We start from the raw sequence: 24,111 nt of genomic DNA on the forward strand, positions 1-24,111 counted from the left end.
CGGGTCACCTTTGCCGCTTGCTCCGGCAGGAGGAGAGGACGCGCTGCAGCACTGGCTCTTCACGTCATGCGGAGCGAGCGGGGCGCGCGGCCCCACGCAGGCGCAGTGCAACAACGCCTACCGCAACAAGAACCACAGCGTGCTGGTGGGGGGGGCTCGCCTGCGCGGGGTGCAAGCCTGGCGCGTGCCCTCCACAAAGAAGTACCAGTACGTGGCGCAGTCACGCGTGGTGGTGGTGGTGGTGGTGGTCGTGGTGGTGGTGGTGGTGGTCACAGTGGTTGTGGTGGTGGTGGTGGTGGTGGTGGTCATGATGGTGGTGATCACAGTGGTTGTGGTGGTGGTCATGATGGTGGTCACAGTGGTGGTGGTCATGGTGGTGGTGGTGGTCATGATGGTGTTGGTCACAGTGGTGGTGGTCACAGTGGTGGTGATGGTCACGGTGGTGGTGATGGTCACGGTGGTGGTGATGGTCGTGGTGGTGGTGATGGTCGTGGTGGTGGTGGTGGTGGTGGTCATGATGGTGGTGGTCACAGTGGTTGTGGTCGTGGTGGTCGTGGTCACAGTGGTTGTGGTCGTGGTGGTCGTGGTCACAGTGGTTGTGGTCGTGGTGGTCGTGGTGGTGGTCATGATGGTGGTGGTGGTCACAGTGGTGGTGGTCATGATGGTGGTGGTCACGGTGGTGGTGGTCATGATGGTGGTGGTCACGGTGGTAGTGGTGGTCATGGTGGTGGTGGTGGTCATGATGGTGGTGGTCACAGTGGTGGTGGTCACAGTGGTGGTGATGGTCACGGTGGTGGTGGTCACGGTGGTGGTGGTCACGGTGGTGGTGGTCATGGTGGTGGTGGTGGTCATGATGGTGGTGGTCACAGTGGTGGTGGTCACAGTGGTGGTGATGGTCACGGTGGTGGTGATGGTCACGGTGGTGGTGATGGTCGTGGTGGTGGTGGTGATGGTCACGGTGGTGGTGATGGTCACGGTGGTGGTGATGGTCGTGGTGGTGGTGATGGTCACGGTGGTGATGGTAGTCGTGGTGGTCATGGTGGTGGTGGTCACAGTAGTTGTGGTCGTGGTGATGATCTTGGTGGTGGTGATGGTGGTGGTCATTGTGGTGGTCACAGTGGTGATGGTCTTGGTGGTGGTGGTCATAGTGGTGGTGATGGTCACGGTGGTGGTGGTGGTGGTAATCATGCTGGGTCTGCCCCGTGACCTCCTGCCAGCAGCGAGCCTTCAACATTTCACAGTGGCCTCAGTGTGCACCTAGCCTGGCATAAGCGCCGTGGTGACATCGCCGCCACTTTCGTGGCGAACGGCCATTGTCGGTGAGAGTGAAGCATCCGAACCAAGGGTTTGCGCAGATCGGGACGGAAATACCCAGGCACAGTCGTAGTGGTGGCCCGGTAGTGGTCACGTGTCGTCTCTAGACGTAGTTCGCAATCGGGCGTCCGGCAATTGCCCGAACCCTGCGGAGTCCTCTACCCATGCAAGTTTAGTCGCTCAATTCATTTTAAAATTAACAACAACAACAACATTCACGCGGGAGGAAAGGTCTCCCGTCAGACCAAGACCCTCTCTCTGGCTAAGACGCAGAGTGGCTGAGGCTTGCCGTGTAATAGCCGATCGTCTGCGACAGGTGCGGTGGTCAATTCAAGGAAGCGACAACACGAGACGAGGGAATGATTGGGGGTGTGGGGAAGGGTGGGGGGGTGTGTGGGGGTGGGTGGGTGGGTGTGGGATTCCCATCCCCACGAAGCCGATCAATGACATTCAGAGATCGCGGGCATCGTCACATCACCCAGCGGCCGCGTACGTTGGTGTGTCCGGGGAAATCTTCACCCGTTAATGACACCAGGAGATATGTAGCAATATTTTTTAGCGATTTATTTTCTTATATTTTTTTACAAAAAAACGTCATCTGTCACCTTTTTTTTTCTCACCAATTATATTCCGGTTGTCGCTATCGGTGTCATGTTTCCAAGATAAGGAAAATATAAACGAAATATTTCCTTTGGGTACTCTTGCAGGCAGCGGTGCATCACCCCTGTGTCAGAGAGCGGCACCCGGAGGTTGACATTGCAGAGCTACTTCTGAAGTCACCTCGATAAGGCCCCTTTCTCCGCACTTGGGGCCCAACGCATCCCTGCCCTGCTGAGAGCCTCCGTCATTTGGCAATCTGGCCAATATAGGGCTTTTTAAAATCCTTTATATTAAGTTCACTTGTGCGCTTGCTTGCTTGCTTACGACCGTGCAAATCTTTCGGTCGTTTTTTAACCCACTTCCCGTGATCCAATCGAGCTGACATTTTCCACACAGACTCGTTGTGCGTGACAATTAATGTTCGTGGAAAAATTTTTCCAAAATTTTACACTTTTTAGGACAAAAATATTATATTTAATTACCAATTGCTTAATGGTGCCATGCAATCATCTGACCCATAGGTGGCAGCCATCTCAAGCCAGAGGACGAGAGGACTCTAGCCGCCACTCATATAAAGGATTTATAGTGAAAAACTTTGTTTTTACGGGTTATACTTGTTATTGATATTATTCATGCAGCTGGAATTGCGCGAAATTCAGTGACCAGGTTGAGACCATCAGCTCTCTACACTTTATGGTTTGATCACAACTTTGTCGGTCTACGCGTGAGTCTATGCGGTCGCTAAGTTTTTCAATGGGTTGAAAACAAGTCTTTGGGTCTCCGGATGAGTATATGGGTCTCTAAATGGCTCTGCGGCTCTCTGTCGAGCCCATGGCTCTCCAAGTTTGTTTCCCTATGGGTCTAAAAGAGACCTATGGGTCTCTGTGCAAGTCATCAGTGACCGAGTGAAAACCATCAACTCACTGCACTTCTAATCACCGGTGGCTAAACCCCAGACTCCAACTCAGCTCTCTCCGCATCTTTGAACCACCTGGCCGCTTCAGCTCCTGAAAAAGCTCCCGGCACGCGGGGCAAAACGTCGGACTTCACGCCGAACGACACGGGAGAGCTTCGTGGTTAGCGGCAAGAGCCCTACCCGAGGAATACCACGGACAGCACTGCGCTTGGGGCTGCGCTGACACTTTAAATAAGATTGGTATCGACGATGTCTGAGTTGCAGGGCTGGTGTGGATTTGTCAGGATATCATTTTCAGATGAATGTGGATTCGCGGATTCGATGTGCCGCTACCCTTTTCTGCCCAATTTTCACGTCACCAGGGCGCTTATGAATAATCACATTTGTCCGTGTGCAAGTCCCCCTGTACGCGTGCCGGTGCTCTGTCAATCCACTGCTGGATGAGCGTCTCGCGTCTATGCAGTTGGTGGGGTGGTTATTTGACCATACTTCACCACGCTGGTCGCTAGGGCGTGGAGCGTAAGACGTCGCACGCGCATCGACCGCGTCGTTAGCCCCTGGCCCTGATGGGCCCCAAGCCAGATTCAGCGCTTGTTGCAGCAGAAGAGGTTCGCGGTTCGAATCCAGCAGGCCACTCTGGTTTATCACTGCCGTGGGACAGCGTGTGAAAAAGAGCTTCATGGCTCATCGGATTCCTCCAGGGTAAATACAGATTCTGATTCTGTGTCAACGGTTGAGAGCCAGGGTCACGGCACTTCCTCAACGCAAGTACCAAATGGACTCAAGTAGTCGGGTACCACTGCCCCCCCAGGTGCCCTTGCCCCCCCGCCCCGTCACCCCCCCTCCCTTGCCCCCCAGCCCACGGTTGGTAACATCTTCTTAGGTTTTTTCGGTAAAGTCACGTAGGTAAAACATCAAAATGAATGAAAATAAAATAAAATAAAATAAAAAATCACGACGTTTCGGAGGCCGTGATTTTTTATTTTATTTTATTTTCATTCATTTTGATGTTTTACCTACGTGACTTTACCGAAAAAACCTAAGAAGATGATTCCTTGCAGTCACGAAAGCTTCAAATCTAGAACACGGTTGGTAAGTTTCCAGTTGTGGCTATGGGGGTTATCGTGTTTACAGGGAGCGGTAGCGTAGCGGTTAGCGCTACGCTGCGCTACGAACCCGGCGTGCTGAGTTCAATTCCCACTCACGGCCAACACCAACACCTGTAGCGAATATCTCAACCGGTGTCTGGGCGTCCCCTAGGTCGACTCAGCCGCAAATGAGTGCCTGGTTCAGTGTGTTAAAAACATCGCCTCGTGTGCCGCGCCGGCCTTCATAGGCGTTGCTCGCTAACAGCACTTGCCCCAACAGTCTGTTAAGGCTACGCGGGGGATCTTTGTCTTGAGAAGCTCGCCGCCCGCTCTCCCAGGATCTCCGCGTACGGCGCCGCGGGCGGCAGCGGCGGCAAGAACAGCAACCAGCGGTCGCACGGCGTCTTCATCGCGGCCATCTTCACGCTCTACCAGGACGAGGTGCTGCACCTCCTCGTGGGCCAGCAGGGCGAGGACGCCTGCCCCTCGGTGAGCCGAGCCCCCCGCCCCCCCCCCCCCCCCCATATTATTTAATTTGGCCCGTTGAGTCTCAGAAGTTGTCCAGAGATAAATCCATCTGACCACAGGGAGAGAGGGACTTGGAAACTCCAAATATACAGCAGCAGGCATCAGGGTCTGGATCGAACCCACGACCTCCTGTATATCAGGCGAGGTAGTTCACATCTCCTAGCCACTGTGATGATGATGAGAGAGAGACACGCAAACTCCAAATATACAGCAGCAGGCGTCAGGGTCTGGATCGAACCCACGACCTCCTGCACACCAGGCGAGGTAGTCAACATCTCCTAGCCACCGTGGCACCTCCAAAGATCTTCACCGTTTAAAGTTGCTCGCCCTGTCTGAAGCTGTTCGCCCTGTCGTGCCGCTCTAGACGGTCGAGGACATCCAGGAGATCTGTCTCGGGGAGTCCGATCGGATCGAGGAGGAACATCGCACCAACGGCAGCGTCAGCTGGTGGGCGGGAGGCGGCGGCGGGGGTGGCGGAGCCACCTTCGTCTTCCGGGTTCGTCTCCCTCCCCCGCCCCCCACCCCCCACCCCCTACCCCCCACCCCCCTTCAGCCATCCCGCTAGGAAAGTATCGTAAAATATCTCCACGAATGACGTGGCATTGGGATACCTTTGTAGACCTACCATTGCCCGCAGACCCACGTTGCCCACACACTAACATTGCCCATTGAATTTCGATTTAAATTCTAGATTTGAAGCTTTCGTGACTGCAATGATTCATATTCTCAGGTTTTTTTCGGTAAAGTCACGTAGGTAAAAACATTAAAATTAATGAAAGTAAAATAAAACAAAACAAAATAAAATTCACGACGTTTCGGAGGCAACACAAGTCTCCGTCATCAGGTGGGACCGTCACAGCCGAATTAGCTGCATCAAGTGAAGCAATGATTCAAGATGTAATCCCTTATAAGCAAGTTGAAGGGAGGTGGAGAGGGGGGGGGGGGGAGCTTATCAGGCTGTGGTAGCCAATGAATGGAAACGTATCGGGAGGGAGGAGGAGCGGTGATCAAAGACTGCACGCAGTGCTCAACACAATGAATGGAGACGTGTCGGGACGGAGGGCGAGCGGCGATCAAAGACTGCACGCAGTGCTCAACACAATGAATGGAGACGCGCCGGGACGGAGGGCGAGCGGTGATCAAAGACATCACGTAGTGCTCAACACAATGAATGGAAACGTGGCGAGCGGTGATCAAAGAACAATGAAGAGATTACTGTTAAACACTGTGGATGTTAACACTCGGTGAAGTAAATTAAAATAGTGCCTGTCAGATAAGATGGTCCAAAAAGTGTAATTAAGTCTTTTTTGCGTGGTTAATAACATCTTTCCAGTGATTACTGAGTTTGTACCCATCATCACGGTTGAAATTATGTCTGTGTTTGTATATTTGTATGGCTTCGTGTACAAACCTTTGATGGTAGCCCGGAGGTTTGCAGAGAACCTTGGTCTCGGAAAAGACAATTTCATGAGAGCCCGCCGAGTTGTAGCAATGATCGGCAACGGCCGAAGAATCAGTTCTGCCGTGTTTCAGATCTGACTTGTGCTCGCGGACACGATCAGCAACATGACGTTTTGTTTCTCCAATGTAGCAATCACCACAAATGCAACTCAATTTGTAGACTCCAGGATACTGTAAGTCAGGAACGACATCCTTCACAGATGGAATCAGATCACGGATTTTATGCACTGTACTGAATCGGACTTGGATCTTATGTTTGTTTAGAATTTTGGAGATCTTTTTGGTCACGCCTGCTATGTATGGTAACGTGATAGTTTTGGTCAGAGTTTCATGTGGTTGTTTCTGTGTGGTGGGAGAGACAGCTTGGCGGATAGTGCGGTCAGAGTATCCGTTCATCCTGAGGGCCCGATGTACATGTCTTAATTCATCAGTCAGGTGGTGTTGGTCAGAAATGCCATGGGCTCTGTGGTATAGCGTTTTGATGAGAGAATTCTTTTGAGATGGGTGGTGGTGGGAATCCGGTTTCAAGTAGGAATTTGTGTGGGTGGCTTTCCTGTAGACAGAATGTCCCAAGGATCCGTCAAGCCTCCTCTTAAACAGAATATCCAAGAATGGTAGTTTACCGTCTTTCTCCACTTCCATGGTGAATCTGATAGATGGGTGTCTAGAATTGATGTGGTCCAAGAAGTGGTTCAATGCTGGGAGGCCATGTGGCCAGATGACGAAAGTGTCATCCACATATCTCTTCCACAGGGAAGGACGCAGGGTGGATGTCTGGATGGCGTCTGATTCAAACTTTTCCATGAACATGTTGGCTATAACTGGTGACAAGGGGGAGCCCATAGGGGTACCCTCATTCTGTTTGTAGAAGGTGCCATTCCAGGTAAAATAGGTGTTGGTGAGGCAATGCCTAACCAGCGCAGGTACATCAGAATTCAATCCATGTTGGACTAAGTCCTCAATTATTGTTAGGGTGTCCGGTACTGGGACTTTGGTAAACAAAGATACTACATCAAAGCTGACGAGGATGTCATCAGGAGATAGTACCATGTCCTTAACCATAGAGACTAATTGGGTTGAGTTGAGTACTGCCGAAGAGGTCTTGCCTGTGAAGGGGAGCAGAGTATCTGATAGAAAACGGGCTAGTTTGTACGTCGGAGAGTTTATCGTCGACACGATGGGTCGTAGCGGGGTGCCTTCTTTATGGATTTTGGGAAGACCATAGAGTCTGGGAGGTCTTGCCGCCGATGGTTTTAGAGAGGGACGTTTGCTTGGTTCGATTAGGGAAGTCGAACTCGTGATGATACTGTTGGTTTTTGTCGTTAGGCTTTTAGTGGGATCGTTTTTAATTTTGGAGTAACTCCCATCATTAAGCAGGTCCAGGATTTTGTTGTTGTATGAATCTTTATCCATGATGACCGTGGCATTGCCCTTGTCTGCCGAGAGGATGACTATATCATCTCTCTTTTTTAAATTCGCGAGTTCAGAGCGTTCGTTTTTGCTGATGTTACTAGTGGGTTTCTTAGCATTCTTAAGAATAGTAGCTATTTCAGCTCTTGCTACATCCGCATGGATGTGTCCTATGCCTCTGAGGGCTACATCAATCTGAGAAATCATATCCTCTACTGGTATATATTTAGGGGTGACGGCGAAATTTAGTCCTTTGGCCAGTACCGTTTTTAGATTGTCAGAAATTGGAATGTTACTCTGATTAATCACGGTCTTGTTAACATCCAGCTTTGCGCTGTGTGGCTCTGGTTTCTTTTTAGATAGGAGGTTGAATTTAGAAATCAGGTTAGCTTTGCATTTGGCTGACATTGAGTCAGCAGAAGCAGAAGTCATGTTATCAACGTGGTTCCAATCAGAAGGTGACATTTTTTGTGTTAACATTAGATGTGTTTGTAAGAGAGTCTTGTCTAAATTATCGAGTTCAGATCGGAGTAACCTTATTCTCTCCGAGATTAGTGATAGGCTAGCTTTAAATAAGATCTGTTTGGAGTTCGGTGAGGACACAGCAGCGGATGTGAGTGTGAAAGCGATGGGTATTACCTTGTTATCGCGGCATCTCTTGAGGAAGGCCAGCGTCTCGAGAAGCTGTGACTTCTTGTCTCGTTGTCTGTTAAAAACTCTAACAGATAGGTGGAATTCCTCCCCGTAGAGGGCATTAATTCTAGATTTGAAGCTTTCGTGACTGCAATGATTCATATTCTCAGGTTTTTTTCGGTAAAGTCACGTAGGTAAAAACATTAAAATTAATGAAAGTAAAATAAAACAAAACAAAATAAAATTCACGACGTTTCGGAGGCAACACAAGTCTCCGTCATCAGGTGGGACCGTCACAGCCGAATTAGCTGCATCAAGTGAAGCAATGATTCAAGATGTAATCCCTTATAAGCAAGTTGAAGGGAGGTGGAGAGGGGGGGGGGGGAGAGCTTATCAGGCTGTGGTAGCCAATGAATGGAAACGTATCGGGAGGGAGGAGGAGCGGTGATCAAAGACTGCACGCAGTGCTCAACACAATGAATGGAGACGTGTCGGGACGGAGGGCGAGCGGCGATCAAAGACTGCACGCAGTGCTCAACACAATGAATGGAGACGCGCCGGGACGGAGGGCGAGCGGTGATCAAAGACATCACGTAGTGCTCAACACAATGAATGGAAACGTGGCGAGCGGTGATCAAAGAACAATGAAGAGATTACTGTTAAACACTGTGGATGTTAACACTCGGTGAAGTAAATTAAAATAGTGCCTGTCAGATAAGATGGTCCAAAAAGTGTAATTAAGTCTTTTTTGCGTGGTTAATAACATCTTTCCAGTGATTACTGAGTTTGTACCCATCATCACGGTTGAAATTATGTCTGTGTTTGTATATTTGTATGGCTTCGTGTACAAACCTTTGATGGTAGCCCGGAGGTTTGCAGAGAACCTTGGTCTCGGAAAAGACAATTTCATGAGAGCCCGCCGAGTTGTAGCAATGATCGGCAACGGCCGAAGAATCAGTTCTGCCGTGTTTCAGATCTGACTTGTGCTCGCGGACACGATCAGCAACATGACGTTTTGTTTCTCCAATGTAGCAATCACCACAAATGCAACTCAATTTGTAGACTCCAGGATACTGTAAGTCAGGAACGACATCCTTCACAGATGGAATCAGATCACGGATTTTATGCACTGTACTGAATCGGACTTGGATCTTATGTTTGTTTAGAATTTTGGAGATCTTTTTGGTCACGCCTGCTATGTATGGTAACGTGATAGTTTTGGTCAGAGTTTCATGTGGTTGTTTCTGTGTGGTGGGAGAGACAGCTTGGCGGATAGTGCGGTCAGAGTATCCGTTCATCCTGAGGGCCCGATGTACATGTCTTAATTCATCAGTCAGGTGGTGTTGGTCAGAAATGCCATGGGCTCTGTGGTATAGCGTTTTGATGAGAGAATTCTTTTGAGATGGGTGGTGGTGGGAATCCGGTTTCAAGTAGGAATTTGTGTGGGTGGCTTTCCTGTAGACAGAATGTCCCAAGGATCCGTCAAGCCTCCTCTTAAACAGAATATCCAAGAATGGTAGTTTACCGTCTTTCTCCACTTCCATGGTGAATCTGATAGATGGGTGTCTAGAATTGATGTGGTCCAAGAAGTGGTTCAATGCTGGGAGGCCATGTGGCCAGATGACGAAAGTGTCATCCACATATCTCTTCCACAGGGAAGGACGCAGGGTGGATGTCTGGATGGCGTCTGATTCAAACTTTTCCATGAACATGTTGGCTATAACTGGTGACAAGGGGGAGCCCATAGGGGTACCCTCATTCTGTTTGTAGAAGGTGCCATTCCAGGTAAAATAGGTGTTGGTGAGGCAATGCCTAACCAGCGCAGGTACATCAGAATTCAATCCATGTTGGACTAAGTCCTCAATTATTGTTAGGGTGTCCGGTACTGGGACTTTGGTAAACAAAGATACTACATCAAAGCTGACGAGGATGTCATCAGGAGATAGTACCATGTCCTTAACCATAGAGACTAATTGGGTTGAGTTGAGTACTGCCGAAGAGGTCTTGCCTGTGAAGGGGAGCAGAGTATCTGATAGAAAACGGGCTAGTTTGTACGTCGGAGAGTTTATCGTCGACACGATGGGTCGTAGCGGGGTGCCTTCTTTATGGATTTTGGGAAGACCATAGAGTCTGGGAGGTCTTGCCGCCGATGGTTTTAGAGAGGGACGTTTGCTTGGTTCGATTAGGGAAGTCGAACTCGTGATGATACTGTTGGTTTTTGTCGTTAGGCTTTTAGTGGGATCGTTTTTAATTTTGGAGTAACTCCCATCATTAAGCAGGTCCAGGATTTTGTTGTTGTATGAATCTTTATCCATGATGACCGTGGCATTGCCCTTGTCTGCCGAGAGGATGACTATATCATCTCTCTTTTTTAAATTCGCGAGTTCAGAGCGTTCGTTTTTGCTGATGTTACTAGTGGGTTTCTTAGCATTCTTAAGAATAGTAGCTATTTCAGCTCTTGCTACATCCGCATGGATGTGTCCTATGCCTCTGAGGGCTACATCAATCTGAGAAATCATATCCTCTACTGGTATATATTTAGGGGTGACGGCGAAATTTAGTCCTTTGGCCAGTACCGTTTTTAGATTGTCAGAAATTGGAATGTTACTCTGATTAATCACGGTCTTGTTAACATCCAGCTTTGCGATGTGTGGCTCTGGTTTCTTTTTAGATAGGAGGTTGAATTTAGAAATCAGGTTAGCTTTGCATTTGGCTGACATTGAGTCAGCAGAAGCAGAAGTCATGTTATCAACGTGGTTCCAATCAGAAGGTGACATTTTTTGTGTTAACATTAGATGTGTTTGTAAGAGAGTCTTGTCTAAATTATCGAGTTCAGATCGGAGTAACCTTATTCTCTCCGAGATTAGTGATAGGCTAGCTTTAAATAAGATCTGTTTGGAGTTCGGTGAGGACACAGCAGCGGATGTGAGTGTGAAAGCGATGGGTATTACCTTGTTATCGCGGCATCTCTTGAGGAAGGCCAGCGTCTCGAGAAGCTGTGACTTCTTGTCTCGTTGTCTGTTAAAAACTCTAACAGATAGGTGGAATTCCTCCCCGTAGAGGGCATTAATTCTAGATTTGAAGCTTTCGTGACTGCAATGATTCATATTCTCAGGTTTTTTCGGTAAAGTCACGTAGGTAAAAACATTAAAATTAATGAAAGTAAAATAAAACAAAACAAAATAAAATTCACGACGTTTCGGAGGCAACACAAGTCTCCGTCATCAGGTGGGACCGTCACAGCCGAATTAGCTGCATCAAGTGAAGCAATGATTCAAGATGTAATCCCTTATAAGCAAGTTGAAGGGAGGTGGAGAGGGGGGGGGGGGGAGAGCTTATCAGGCTGTGGTAGCCAATGAATGGAAACGTATCGGGAGGGAGGAGGAGCGGTGATCAAAGACTGCACGCAGTGCTCAACACAATGAATGGAGACGTGTCGGGACGGAGGGCGAGCGGCGATCAAAGACTGCACGCAGTGCTCAACACAATGAATGGAGACGCGCCGGGACGGAGGGCGAGCGGTGATCAAAGACATCACGTAGTGCTCAACACAATGAATGGAAACGTGGCGAGCGGTGATCAAAGAACAATGAAGAGATTACTGTTAAACACTGTGGATGTTAACACTCGGTGAAGTAAATTAAAATAGTGCCTGTCAGATAAGATGGTCCAAAAAGTGTAATTAAGTCTTTTTTGCGTGGTTAATAACATCTTTCCAGTGATTACTGAGTTTGTACCCATCATCACGGTTGAAATTATGTCTGTGTTTGTATATTTGTATGGCTTCGTGTACAAACCTTTGATGGTAGCCCGGAGGTTTGCAGAGAACCTTGGTCTCGGAAAAGACAATTTCATGAGAGCCCGCCGAGTTGTAGCAATGATCGGCAACGGCCGAAGAATCAGTTCTGCCGTGTTTCAGATCTGACTTGTGCTCGCGGACACGATCAGCAACATGACGTTTTGTTTCTCCAATGTAGCAATCACCACAAATGCAACTCAATTTGTAGACTCCAGGATACTGTAAGTCAGGAACGACATCCTTCACAGATGGAATCAGATCACGGATTTTATGCACTGTACTGAATCGGACTTGGATCTTATGTTTGTTTAGAATTTTGGAGATCTTTTTGGTCACGCCTGCTATGTATGGTAACGTGATAGTTTTGGTCAGAGTTTCATGTGGTTGTTTCTGTGTGGTGGGAGAGACAGCTTGGCGGATAGTGCGGTCAGAGTATCCGTTCATCCTGAGGGCCCGATGTACATGTCTTAATTCATCAGTCAGGTGGTGTTAGTCAGAAATGCCATGGGCTCTGTGGTATAGCGTTTTGATGAGAGAATTCTTTTGAGATGGGTGGTGGTGGGAATCCGGTTTCAAGTAGGAATTTGTGTGGGTGGCTTTCCTGTAGACAGAATGTCCCAAGGATCCGTCAAGCCTCCTCTTAAACAGAATATCCAAGAATGGTAGTTTACCGTCTTTCTCCACTTCCATGGTGAATCTGATAGATGGGTGTCTAGAATTGATGTGGTCCAAGAAGTGGTTCAATGCTGGGAGGCCATGTGGCCAGATGACGAAAGTGTCATCCACATATCTCTTCCACAGGGAAGGACGCAGGGTGGATGTCTGGATGGCGTCTGATTCAAACTTTTCCATGAACATGTTGGCTATAACTGGTGACAAGGGGGAGCCCATAGGGGTACCCTCATTCTGTTTGTAGAAGGTGCCATTCCAGGTAAAATAGGTGTTGGTGAGGCAATGCCTAACCAGCGCAGGTACATCAGAATTCAATCCATGTTGGACTAAGTCCTCAATTATTGTTAGGGTGTCCGGTACTGGGACTTTGGTAAACAAAGATACTACATCAAAGCTGACGAGGATGTCATCAGGAGATAGTACCATGTCCTTAACCATAGAGACTAATTGGGTTGAGTTGAGTACTGCCGAAGAGGTCTTGCCTGTGAAGGGGAGCAGAGTATCTGATAGAAAACGGGCTAGTTTGTACGTCGGAGAGTTTATCGTCGACACGATGGGTCGTAGCGGGGTGCCTTCTTTATGGATTTTGGGAAGACCATAGAGTCTGGGAGGTCTTGCCGCCGATGGTTTTAGAGAGGGACGTTTGCTTGGTTCGATTAGGGAAGTCGAACTCGTGATGATACTGTTGGTTTTTGTCGTTAGGCTTTTAGTGGGATCGTTTTTAATTTTGGAGTAACTCCCATCATTAAGCAGGTCCAGGATTTTGTTGTTGTATGAATCTTTATCCATGATGACCGTGGCATTGCCCTTGTCTGCCGAGAGGATGACTATATCATCTCTCTTTTTTAAATTCGCGAGTTCAGAGCGTTCGTTTTTGCTGATGTTACTAGTGGGTTTCTTAGCATTCTTAAGAATAGTAGCTATTTCAGCTCTTGCTACATCCGCATGGATGTGTCCTATGCCTCTGAGGGCTACATCAATCTGAGAAATCATATCCTCTACTGGTATATATTTAGGGGTGACGGCGAAATTTAGTCCTTTGGCCAGTACCGTTTTTAGATTGTCAGAAATTGGAATGTTACTCTGATTAATCACGGTCTTGTTAACATCCAGCTTTGCGATGTGTGGCTCTGGTTTCTTTTTAGATAGGAGGTTGAATTTAGAAATCAGGTTAGCTTTGCATTTGGCTGACATTGAGTCAGCAGAAGCAGAAGTCATGTTATCAACGTGGTTCCAATCAGAAGGTGACATTTTTTGTGTTAACATTAGATGTGTTTGTAAGAGAGTCTTGTCTAAATTATCGAGTTCAGATCGGAGTAACCTTATTCTCTCCGAGATTAGTGATAGGCTAGCTTTAAATAAGATCTGTTTGGAGTTCGGTGAGGACACAGCAGCGGATGTGAGTGTGAAAGCGATGGGTATTACCTTGTTATCGCGGCATCTCTTGAGGAAGGCCAGCGTCTCGAGAAGCTGTGACTTCTTGTCTCGTTGTCTGTTAAAAACTCTAACAGATAGGTGGAATTCCTCCCCGTAGAGGGCATTAATTCTAGATTTGAAGCTTTCGTGACTGCAATGATTCATATTCTCAGGTTTTTTCGGTAAAGTCACGTAGGTAAAAACATTAAAATTAATGAAAGTAAAATAAAACAAAACAAAATAAAATTCACGACGTTTCGGAGGCAACACAAGTCTCCGTCATCAGGTGGGACCGTCACAGCCGAATTAGCTGCATCAAGTGAAGCAATGATTCAAGATGTAATCCCTTATAAGCAAGTTGAAGGGAGGTGGAGAGGGGGGGGGGGGAGAGCTTATCAGGCTGTGGTAGCCAATGAATGGAAACGTATCGGGAGGGAGGAGGAGCGGTGATCAAAGACTGCACGCAGTGCTCAACACAATGAATGGAGACGTGTCGGGACGGAGGGCGAGCGGCGATCAAAGACTGCACGCAGTGCTCAACACAATGAATGGAGACGCGCCGGGACGGAGGGCGAGCGGTGATCAAAGACATCACGTAGTGCTCAACACAATGAATGGAAACGTGGCGAGCGGTGATCAAAGAACAATGAAGAGATTACTGTTAAACACTGTGGATGTTAACACTCGGTGAAGTAAATTAAAATAGTGCCTGTCAGATAAGATGGTCCAAAAAGTGTAATTAAGTCTTTTTTGCGTGGTTAATAACATCTTTCCAGTGATTACTGAGTTTGTACCCATCATCACGGTTGAAATTATGTCTGTGTTTGTATATTTGTATGGCTTCGTGTACAAACCTTTGATGGTAGCCCGGAGGTTTGCAGAGAACCTTGGTCTCGGAAAAGACAATTTCATGAGAGCCCGCCGAGTTGTAGCAATGATCGGCAACGGCCGAAGAATCAGTTCTGCCGTGTTTCAGATCTGACTTGTGCTCGCGGACACGATCAGCAACATGACGTTTTGTTTCTCCAATGTAGCAATCACCACAAATGCAACTCAATTTGTAGACTCCAGGATACTGTAAGTCAGGAACGACATCCTTCACAGATGGAATCAGATCACGGATTTTATGCACTGTACTGAATCGGACTTGGATCTTATGTTTGTTTAGAATTTTGGAGATCTTTTTGGTCACGCCTGCTATGTATGGTAACGTGATAGTTTTGGTCAGAGTTTCATGTGGTTGTTTCTGTGTGGTGGGAGAGACAGCTTGGCGGATAGTGCGGTCAGAGTATCCGTTCATCCTGAGGGCCCGATGTACATGTCTTAATTCATCAGTCAGGTGGTGTTGGTCAGAAATGCCATGGGCTCTGTGGTATAGCGTTTTGATGAGAGAATTCTTTTGAGATGGGTGGTGGTGGGAATCCGGTTTCAAGTAGGAATTTGTGTGGGTGGCTTTCCTGTAGACAGAATGTCCCAAGGATCCGTCAAGCCTCCTCTTAAACAGAATATCCAAGAATGGTAGTTTACCGTCTTTCTCCACTTCCATGGTGAATCTGATAGATGGGTGTCTAGAATTGATGTGGTCCAAGAAGTGGTTCAATGCTGGGAGGCCATGTGGCCAGATGACGAAAGTGTCATCCACATATCTCTTCCACAGGGAAGGACGCAGGGTGGATGTCTGGATGGCGTCTGATTCAAACTTTTCCATGAACATGTTGGCTATAACTGGTGACAAGGGGGAGCCCATAGGGGTACCCTCATTCTGTTTGTAGAAGGTGCCATTCCAGGTAAAATAGGTGTTGGTGAGGCAATGCCTAACCAGCGCAGGTACATCAGAATTCAATCCATGTTGGACTAAGTCCTCAATTATTGTTAGGGTGTCCGGTACTGGGACTTTGGTAAACAAAGATACTACATCAAAGCTGACGAGGATGTCATCAGGAGATAGTACCATGTCCTTAACCATAGAGACTAATTGGGTTGAGTTGAGTACTGCCGAAGAGGTCTTGCCTGTGAAGGGGAGCAGAGTATCTGATAGAAAACGGGCTAGTTTGTACGTCGGAGAGTTTATCGTCGACACGATGGGTCGTAGCGGGGTGCCTTCTTTATGGATTTTGGGAAGACCATAGAGTCTGGGAGGTCTTGCCGCCGATGGTTTTAGAGAGGGACGTTTGCTTGGTTCGATTAGGGAAGTCGAACTCGTGATGATACTGTTGGTTTTTGTCGTTAGGCTTTTAGTGGGATCGTTTTTAATTTTGGAGTAACTCCCATCATTAAGCAGGTCCAGGATTTTGTTGTTGTATGAATCTTTATCCATGATGACCGTGGCATTGCCCTTGTCTGCCGAGAGGATGACTATATCATCTCTCTTTTTTAAATTCGCGAGTTCAGAGCGTTCGTTTTTGCTGATGTTACTAGTGGGTTTCTTAGCATTCTTAAGAATAGTAGCTATTTCAGCTCTTGCTACATCCGCATGGATGTGTCCTATGCCTCTGAGGGCTACATCAATCTGAGAAATCATATCCTCTACTGGTATATATTTAGGGGTGACGGCGAAATTTAGTCCTTTGGCCAGTACCGTTTTTAGATTGTCAGAAATTGGAATGTTACTCTGATTAATCACGGTCTTGTTAACATCCAGCTTTGCGATGTGTGGCTCTGGTTTCTTTTTAGATAGGAGGTTGAATTTAGAAATCAGGTTAGCTTTGCATTTGGCTGACATTGAGTCAGCAGAAGCAGAAGTCATGTTATCAACGTGGTTCCAATCAGAAGGTGACATTTTTTGTGTTAACATTAGATGTGTTTGTAAGAGAGTCTTGTCTAAATTATCGAGTTCAGATCGGAGTAACCTTATTCTCTCCGAGATTAGTGATAGGCTAGCTTTAAATAAGATCTGTTTGGAGTTCGGTGAGGACACAGCAGCGGATGTGAGTGTGAAAGCGATGGGTATTACCTTGTTATACGTGACTTTACCGAAAAAACCTGAGAATATGAATCATTGCAGTCACGAAAGCTTCAAATCTAGAATTAATGCCCTCTACGGGGAGGAATTCCACCTATCTGTTAGAGTTTTTAACAGACAACGAGACAAGAAGTCACAGCTTCTCGAGATGCTGGCCTTCCTCAAGAGATGCCGCGATAACAAGGTAATACCCATCGCTTTCACACTCACATCCGCTGCTGTGTCCTCACCGAACTCCAAACAGATCTTATTTAAAGCTAGCCTATCACTAATCTCGGAGAGAATAAGGTTACTCTGATCTGAACTCGATAGCTTAGACAAGACTCTCTTACAAACACATCTAATGTTAACACAAAAAATGTCACCTTCTGATTGGAACCACGTTGATAACATGACTTCTGCTTCTGCTGACTCAATGTCAGCCAAATGCAAAGCTAACCTGATTTCTAAATTCAACCTCCTATCTAAAAAGAAACCAGAGCCACACATCGCAAAGCTGGATGTTAACAAGACCGTGATTAATCAGAGTAACATTCCAATTTCTGACAATCTAAAAACGGTACTGGCCAAAGGACTAAATTTCGCCGTCACCCCTAAATATATACCAGTAGAGGATATGATTTCTCAGATTGATGTAGCCCTCAGAGGCATAGGACACATCCATGCGGATGTACAGCAGGCGGACTGCTGAGGCAGGAAGAAATGTAGCGAGAGAGCTACTGCAGTCAGAGGTTATAAAGGTTTGTGGTAGGTGCAACCCAAGGGTAAGTGGGCGGGGCTAGAGATAGAATTTGCAAGTCAATGTAAGATCGCAGAGCGAGGCAAACCTCGGCTAATCCGAGGGGGTGAGGAAGGGGGGGGGCTGCCGTAATGGACGAGAGGGGGGTAGCCCCGCCCACTTACCCTTGGGTTGTACCCACCTCAAACCTTTATAGCCTCTGGCTGCAGTAGCTCTCTCGCTACATTTCTTCCTGCCTCAGCAGTCCGCCTGCTGTATTTTTTCACCTGAAGACGATTGCTTGTGTTGCGATCGAAATGTCGTGATTTTATTTTTCTATCTACGTGACTTTCGCGAAAGAACCAAAGAGTATGATTCTAGATCTGTTTAATGTTCCTGTTACTTCATTTTGTAATTGTGCTCCGATCGGTCCATACATCTTTCCGGTTCGACTTGCGCTCAAGGCAAGTTGTTATTATGAACATTGATCGACGTTTGTGCAACATCTTGCACTTCTCGTCCAACGCAGTTGCTTTTGTGCCGATTCCTATTTGCATCATCGCTGAAAGTCTTTGTCCTATTTTTATTTGGTCACTATGGCAAATGAACCTCACATCCTGGTTGAACAACACGAACTTGAGACTTGAACCTTAGCCCACCTCCTCGGCCCCCGCCCCCTCGTCCCCCCCCCCCCCCCCAGATGCAAGAGGGGGTCCCAGTGCCGCTGTTGGTTGCGGCTGGTGGAGGAGGCAACGCGTACCTGGGCAACCGCGAGGGCGCCGTTGAGGAACGCTACGAGCGAGACCCATCCGTGCGGCCAGCCAGCGGGCACACGGGGGCAGCCGGTGACTCCCCTTACCTCTCCCCCTACAACGCCCCCCCCCCCCCGCCCTCTTGCCCCCAAAGGCTGAGTCACACTTTGTAAGTTTGGAAAAAAACCTGGAGCACATGGGTTTGGTTGCTATAGGTGGATCACCCTGCGCAGTGGTCGTCGATTTAGCGGCGAGTGTGACAACCGCTTGGACACGGCGAGCCACGACTTTGGTTACACTTCACTGCGGGCGAGTGAGTGAGTGGGTGAGAGATCGAGTAGGTGAGCGGGTGAGTTAGTGGGCGAGTGAGTGAGAGGGCGAGTAGGTGAGTGGGTGAGTGAGTGGGCGAGTGAGTGAGAGGCCGAGTGGGCAAGTGGGCGAGCGAGTGGGCTAGTGAGTGAGAGACCAATTGGACGAGTGAGAGAGTGAGCAGGCGAGCGAGTGGGCGGGAGAGCGAGCGAGCACGTGAGTGATTGAGTGAGAGGCTAAGAGAGTGACCAGGCGAGCGTGAGTGAGCAGGTGGGCAGGCAGGCGAGGGAGGGAGGGAGCGAGCGAGTGCCTCATACAGATGTCACCGTGATCTGCATTTAAATGGATGAATGGCTCTGCTGACACAATTTCGTGCAGGTGGAAGCGTCTCACTTCGGGAGGGGAGGGGGTGGTGGATTAACAAGGGGGAGTGTGTACAGAAGCTTCTTGTATACGTCTGTGAATACATCAGAAGATCAGGCAAGAAATGAATTAGTGTATGAGAGAATGAGACAGAGGATGAATCGGAGAATGAGTCGGTGAATGAATCAGATTATGAATCGGTGAATGAGTTGGTGAACCATCATCTCCTGACCTATTGCTGTCCACTTCAGCACCACCACCATCGCTATGTTGCTGTCCACTTCAGAACAACCAACATCGCTACCCAGCCTTGTTGCTGTCCACTTCAGCACCACCACCATCGCTACCCAGCCTTGTCGCTGTCCACTTCACCACCACCATCGCTACCCAGCCTTGTCGCTGTCCACTTCACCACCATCGCTACCCAGCCTTGTTGCTATCCACTTCACCACCACCACCATCGCTACCCAGCCTTGTCGCTGTCCACTTCAGCACCACCACCATCGCTACCCAGCCTTGTCACTGTCCACTTCAGCACCACCACCATCGCTACCCAGCCTTGTTGCTGTCAACTTCAGCACCACCACCATCGCTACCCAGCCTTGTCGCTGTCCACTTCACCACCATCGCTACCCAGCCTTGTTGCTATCCACTTCACCACCACCACCATCGCTACCCAGCCTTGTCGCTGTCCACTTCAGCACCACCACCATCGCTACCCAGCCTTGTCACTGTCCACTTCAGCACCACCACCATCGCTACCCAGCCTTGTTGCTGTCAACTTCAGCACCACCACCATCGCTACCCAGCCTTGTCGCTGTCACCTTCAGCACCACCACCATCGCTACCCAGCCTTGTTGCTGTCCACTTCAGCACCACCACCATCGCTACCCAGCCTTGTTGCTGTCCACTTCAGCACCACCACCATCGCTACCCAGCCTTGTTGCTGTCCACTTCAGCACCATCAACATCGCTACCCAGCCTTGTCGCTGTCCACTTCAGCACCACCACCATCGCTACCCAGCCTTGTCGCTGTCCACTTCAGCACCACCACCATCGCTACCCAGCCTTGTCGCTGTCCACTTCAGCACCACCACCATCACTACCCAGCCTTGTCGCTGTCCACTTCAGCACCACCACCATCGCTACCCAGCCTTGTCGCTGTCCACTTCAGCACCACCACCATCACTACCCAGCCTTGTCGCTGTCCACTTCAGCACCACCACCATCGCTACCCAGCCTTGTTGCTGTCAACTTCAGCACCAGCACCATCGCTACCCAGCCTTGTTACTCTGCACTCACACCTCCCTCCCTAAGTCCCATGGCGCTGTAATCCCACTTTAATGTGTTCCATTGTCAGTGATTGTTTGCCTTATCAGCAGGTTGCACGCCGCTGCTCACGCAATTCATCTATAAGCGTTCATTTGGTTATTCATTTATTTACTCATTCATTGCTGGCAAACGGAGCAATCTGATTCCATTACTTAATTTGGTCATATATTTACGAGTGGCGGCTGTTGTTGCGTTTGCCCGATGACGATATATCTATGCACAATTGACCAAAGTGGTGGCAACGGTGGCGACACTCACGCCTCACAGTGAGTAGGCCCTGGGTTTGATATCCGTGTGGGACGCCATTCTCTTGACTCGGACCCGGTGATTCATTGAAGGCGGGGGGGGGGGGAGGGTGGGGAGCGAGATTGGGGGTGAGGGGGGACAGTAAGGGGGGGTGGGGGAACACCTGCTGTTCAAACGGGCGCTCGCTGATTGCGTTACGCACGGACCGAGCGTTTCAATTGACAATGGACGAATGTTTTTTTTTATTTCCCCAGATCGAGTTATCCTTTTGTTTGTGCCCATGCCACACTCGCAGCTGAAATGCCATCCCCCGCTTATCCACTTCATACCTAACCTCAGAGTCAATGCCCCGTGATCGTCTTATTGACGGGATGCAAATGTCTCATAGTGTTTATATTGATGGGATGCCAATACAGCATCGCATACTGTTGATATTGATGAAATTGCAATCTCCCATACTGTTCATATTTATGGCAATATCCCATGTTGTTTATATTAATATGGTGGCTATATCCAATGCTACTCATCCATGGGATGGCACTCACCCATAAAACAGTATTCATATTAATGGGATTAACTGATGGGCGAGTATTTATACGTGTGTTTACATGCCTATATGAATGCATGTGTGTGTGTGGTGGGGGGGGAGCGGTAGTGTAGCGGTTAGCAGCCTCCATTACAAACCTGGCGACCCGAGTTCGATTCCCGCTCACAGCCAACACGGCCAACACCAGTGACGATTATCTGAATCGGTCCTGGGCCTCCCCTAGGTCGACTCGGCATCAAATGAGTACCTGGTGCGATGTGTAAACTTCGCCACTAGGGAGACAAAGGCGGCCGGGCGCGGTGTTGGCCACTCACCCTCTCGTGTGCCGTCCCTGCCTTCATAGGTGCTCGCTAACAGCACTTGCCCCAATAGTCTGTTTAGGCTACACGGGGGCTCTTTGTCTTTCTTTGCAACGGCAAGAGCACATGGAGCTTGGGTATCGGTTAGCTGCAGGATGCTGGTATGACGACGTTATACTAGGTAGTGGTAGGGACTGGTATGATGATGACAATGTTGTTGTTGTACTGGGTAGTGGTAGGGACTGGTATGAGGATGATGTTGTTGTTGTGTTGTTCCTTTTTTATGCCGTTGTTGCTGTCATTGTTGTAATCGTTGTTGCTGTTGGACGGTCATTGTTTTTCATTGCTGTTGTTTATTAAATGTCGTCGTGGTTGTCGCTATTGTTTTAACCATTCCAGCAGCAATAGTAAAGCACTGCTGCCAGTCGTAACATAAGGGATGTATATTTTTGGTTCTTTCGGTAAAGTCACGTAGAAGGGGAATAATAAAATAATACACATATTAAACAATAAAAACTACACCCCAACTCCCACTCATCCACACCCATGCTACACCTCAACCCCCCCCACTCATCCCCACCCTACACCCCAACCCCCCACTCATCCCCACCCATACTAAACCTCAACCCCCCCCACTCATCTCCACCCATACTACAACCCAACCCCCCACTCATCCACACCCTACACCCCAAACCCACACTCATCCCCACCCTACAATTTTATTATTTCCCTTCTACGTGACTTTACCGAAAGAACCACGAATATGAATCCCTGCAGTCACGAAAGCTTTAAATCAAAATATAAGGGCTGTAGTTGTAATGATAACGGTTCTTGTTGTTGTTGTTTATGTTCTAGTTGTTGTTGTTGTTTGCGCAGGAGGGGGCGGGGGCTGGAACGACACGGCAGTGGCTCCCCACTCGGGCCGCTCGCTCGTGGAGGGGGCCGCGGGGGGCTGCGGCTGCGCCCAGGCCACGCGGGCCTGGGGGTGGGCGACCTCTGGCGGGTTCGGTGGGGGCGGGGGAGCCTGCACCTCCGGGGGGGGTGGCGGAGGATACATTGGTACGGTGGTTAAGGGGGGGGGGGGAGGTGGTAGCTAAGACTATGAGAGGTCTTACTCTAAGGTTTTTTTCGGTAAAGTGACGTAGGTAAAAAATAAAATTAAATGTACGATTTTTATTTTTACCTACGTGAGTTTACCGAAAACACCTAAGAGTATGAATCCTTGCAGTCACGAAAGCTTCACATCTATGAGAGGTCTCACATCGTCCAAGTCAGGGGTCGGCATTCAAAACAACGAGGGCCATAATACGGGGGGGGGGGCGGTTTGGGGCGGGGGTGGTTAGATCGCGTAAATATATAAATGTGTCGTTAAACCCGCCACCACCACCCGACACGGCCAATTAGTAAGGTTTGTCACGTGAACAGAACGTGGCAATTCGTCACTAGTACAGCAACACCGGTTGTGTGTTGGAGAGCAGATCCACAACATTTACAGTCTGAGTGTACGACGTTTCGCCAGCAATTACAACCGGCATCATCAGGCGGCAGACAGATTTGTGGCATCACTTGTTTGAAGCCATTATTTTGTTTAAAATTCGGTAAAAACAACAACAACAACAACCAATATTTTAAGAGCCCCGCAATACAAGTGGTGAATACGAGACGGACCTCCACGAATGACATCACGGCCCGAGTCCTCAATGAGCCGCATGCGGAAATCAAAAGAAACAAGAAGGGCACATTTTTTTTAAAAATCGAATTTCAAGAGCCGCACCACAATCCTTGAAGAGGTGAACGCAGCTTCGGTACCGCAGGTTGTCGACCCCTCGTCGAAGTCATCTCACAAAGGCGGCCGGGCGCGGTGAGGTGCTGGCCAGCCCACCCCCCTCGTGCGCCATGCCGGCCTTCGTAGGAGCTTCTGCTACTCGCTGACAGCACTTGCCCCGGGTTTCAAGAAGGCGACGTGAAACTTGCGAGCGGCGGTTGCCGCGCCAAACTACGAGTCCGGCGACCCGAGTTCGATTCGCGCTCACGGCCAACACCGGTCACGATTACTTGAACCGGTTCATGGGCCTGCCTAGGTCGATTCAACCTTCGATTAGCACGGTGGGCAATGTACGATGCACAAGAAGTTAAACATACGTACAAATGATGCGGTGTGTGAACATCGTCACTGGGGCGGCAAAGGTGTGGTGCTGGCCACCCACCCCCACGTGTGCTGCGTCGGCCTTGATAGGTGTTCGCTAACAGCACTTGCCCCCAACAGACTGTTTTATGTCCATATGTTGAATTTCTTTCGCACCATGCGTAGCGGCCAACCATGCTGATCGGAGGGGCGGGGGAAGGACAACAAACTAAACACAAAAGCAGTTTCGATTTAAAGCTTTCGTGACTGCAGGGATTCATCTTCTTGGTTCTTTCGGTAAAGTCACGTAGAAGGGAAATAATAAAATAATAAAAATAAAACATAATAAAATACAATTCTCACGACGTTTCGGCCACAACGCAAGCAGCCGTCCTCAGGTAAAGAACAGGGCTGTCGGAAAGACAGCTGCTTGCGTTGTGGCCGAAACGTCGTGAGCATTGTATTTTATTATGTTTTATTTTTATTATTTTATTATTTCCCTTCTACGTGACTTTACCGAAAGAACCAAGAAGACAAAAAGCAGTCCTGAAGAAACGAGTTTTCAATCTCCGGGTGCTCCGGTTTTTCCCTGCACATTTAGAAACATTCGTTGAGACTGTT

At 48.6% G+C, this 24,111-nt stretch overlaps 1 protein-coding gene across 1 annotated transcript in view; it reads left to right on the plus strand.

Annotated features, from left to right (window-relative positions):
• Positions 1-18,428, plus strand: part of LOC144727512 (uncharacterized) — a 49,105-nt gene extending 30,677 nt beyond the window's left edge. Inside the window, exons 8-12 of the mRNA XM_078606388.1 lie at positions 30-207; positions 4,257-4,407; positions 4,811-4,942; positions 18,218-18,362; positions 18,424-18,428. Of these exons, the coding sequence (XP_078462514.1) occupies positions 30-207; positions 4,257-4,407; positions 4,811-4,942; positions 18,218-18,362; positions 18,424-18,428 (611 nt within the window). The remainder of the gene's footprint in view (positions 1-29; positions 208-4,256; positions 4,408-4,810; positions 4,943-18,217; positions 18,363-18,423) is intronic.
• Positions 18,429-24,111: the final 5,683 nt, after the last annotated feature.

This window comes from Lampetra planeri, chromosome 25 (assembly GCF_965212315.1).
Source record: "Lampetra planeri chromosome 25, kcLamPlan1.2.h2, whole genome shotgun sequence".
NCBI lineage: Eukaryota > Metazoa > Chordata > Hyperoartia > Petromyzontiformes > Petromyzontidae > Lampetra > Lampetra planeri.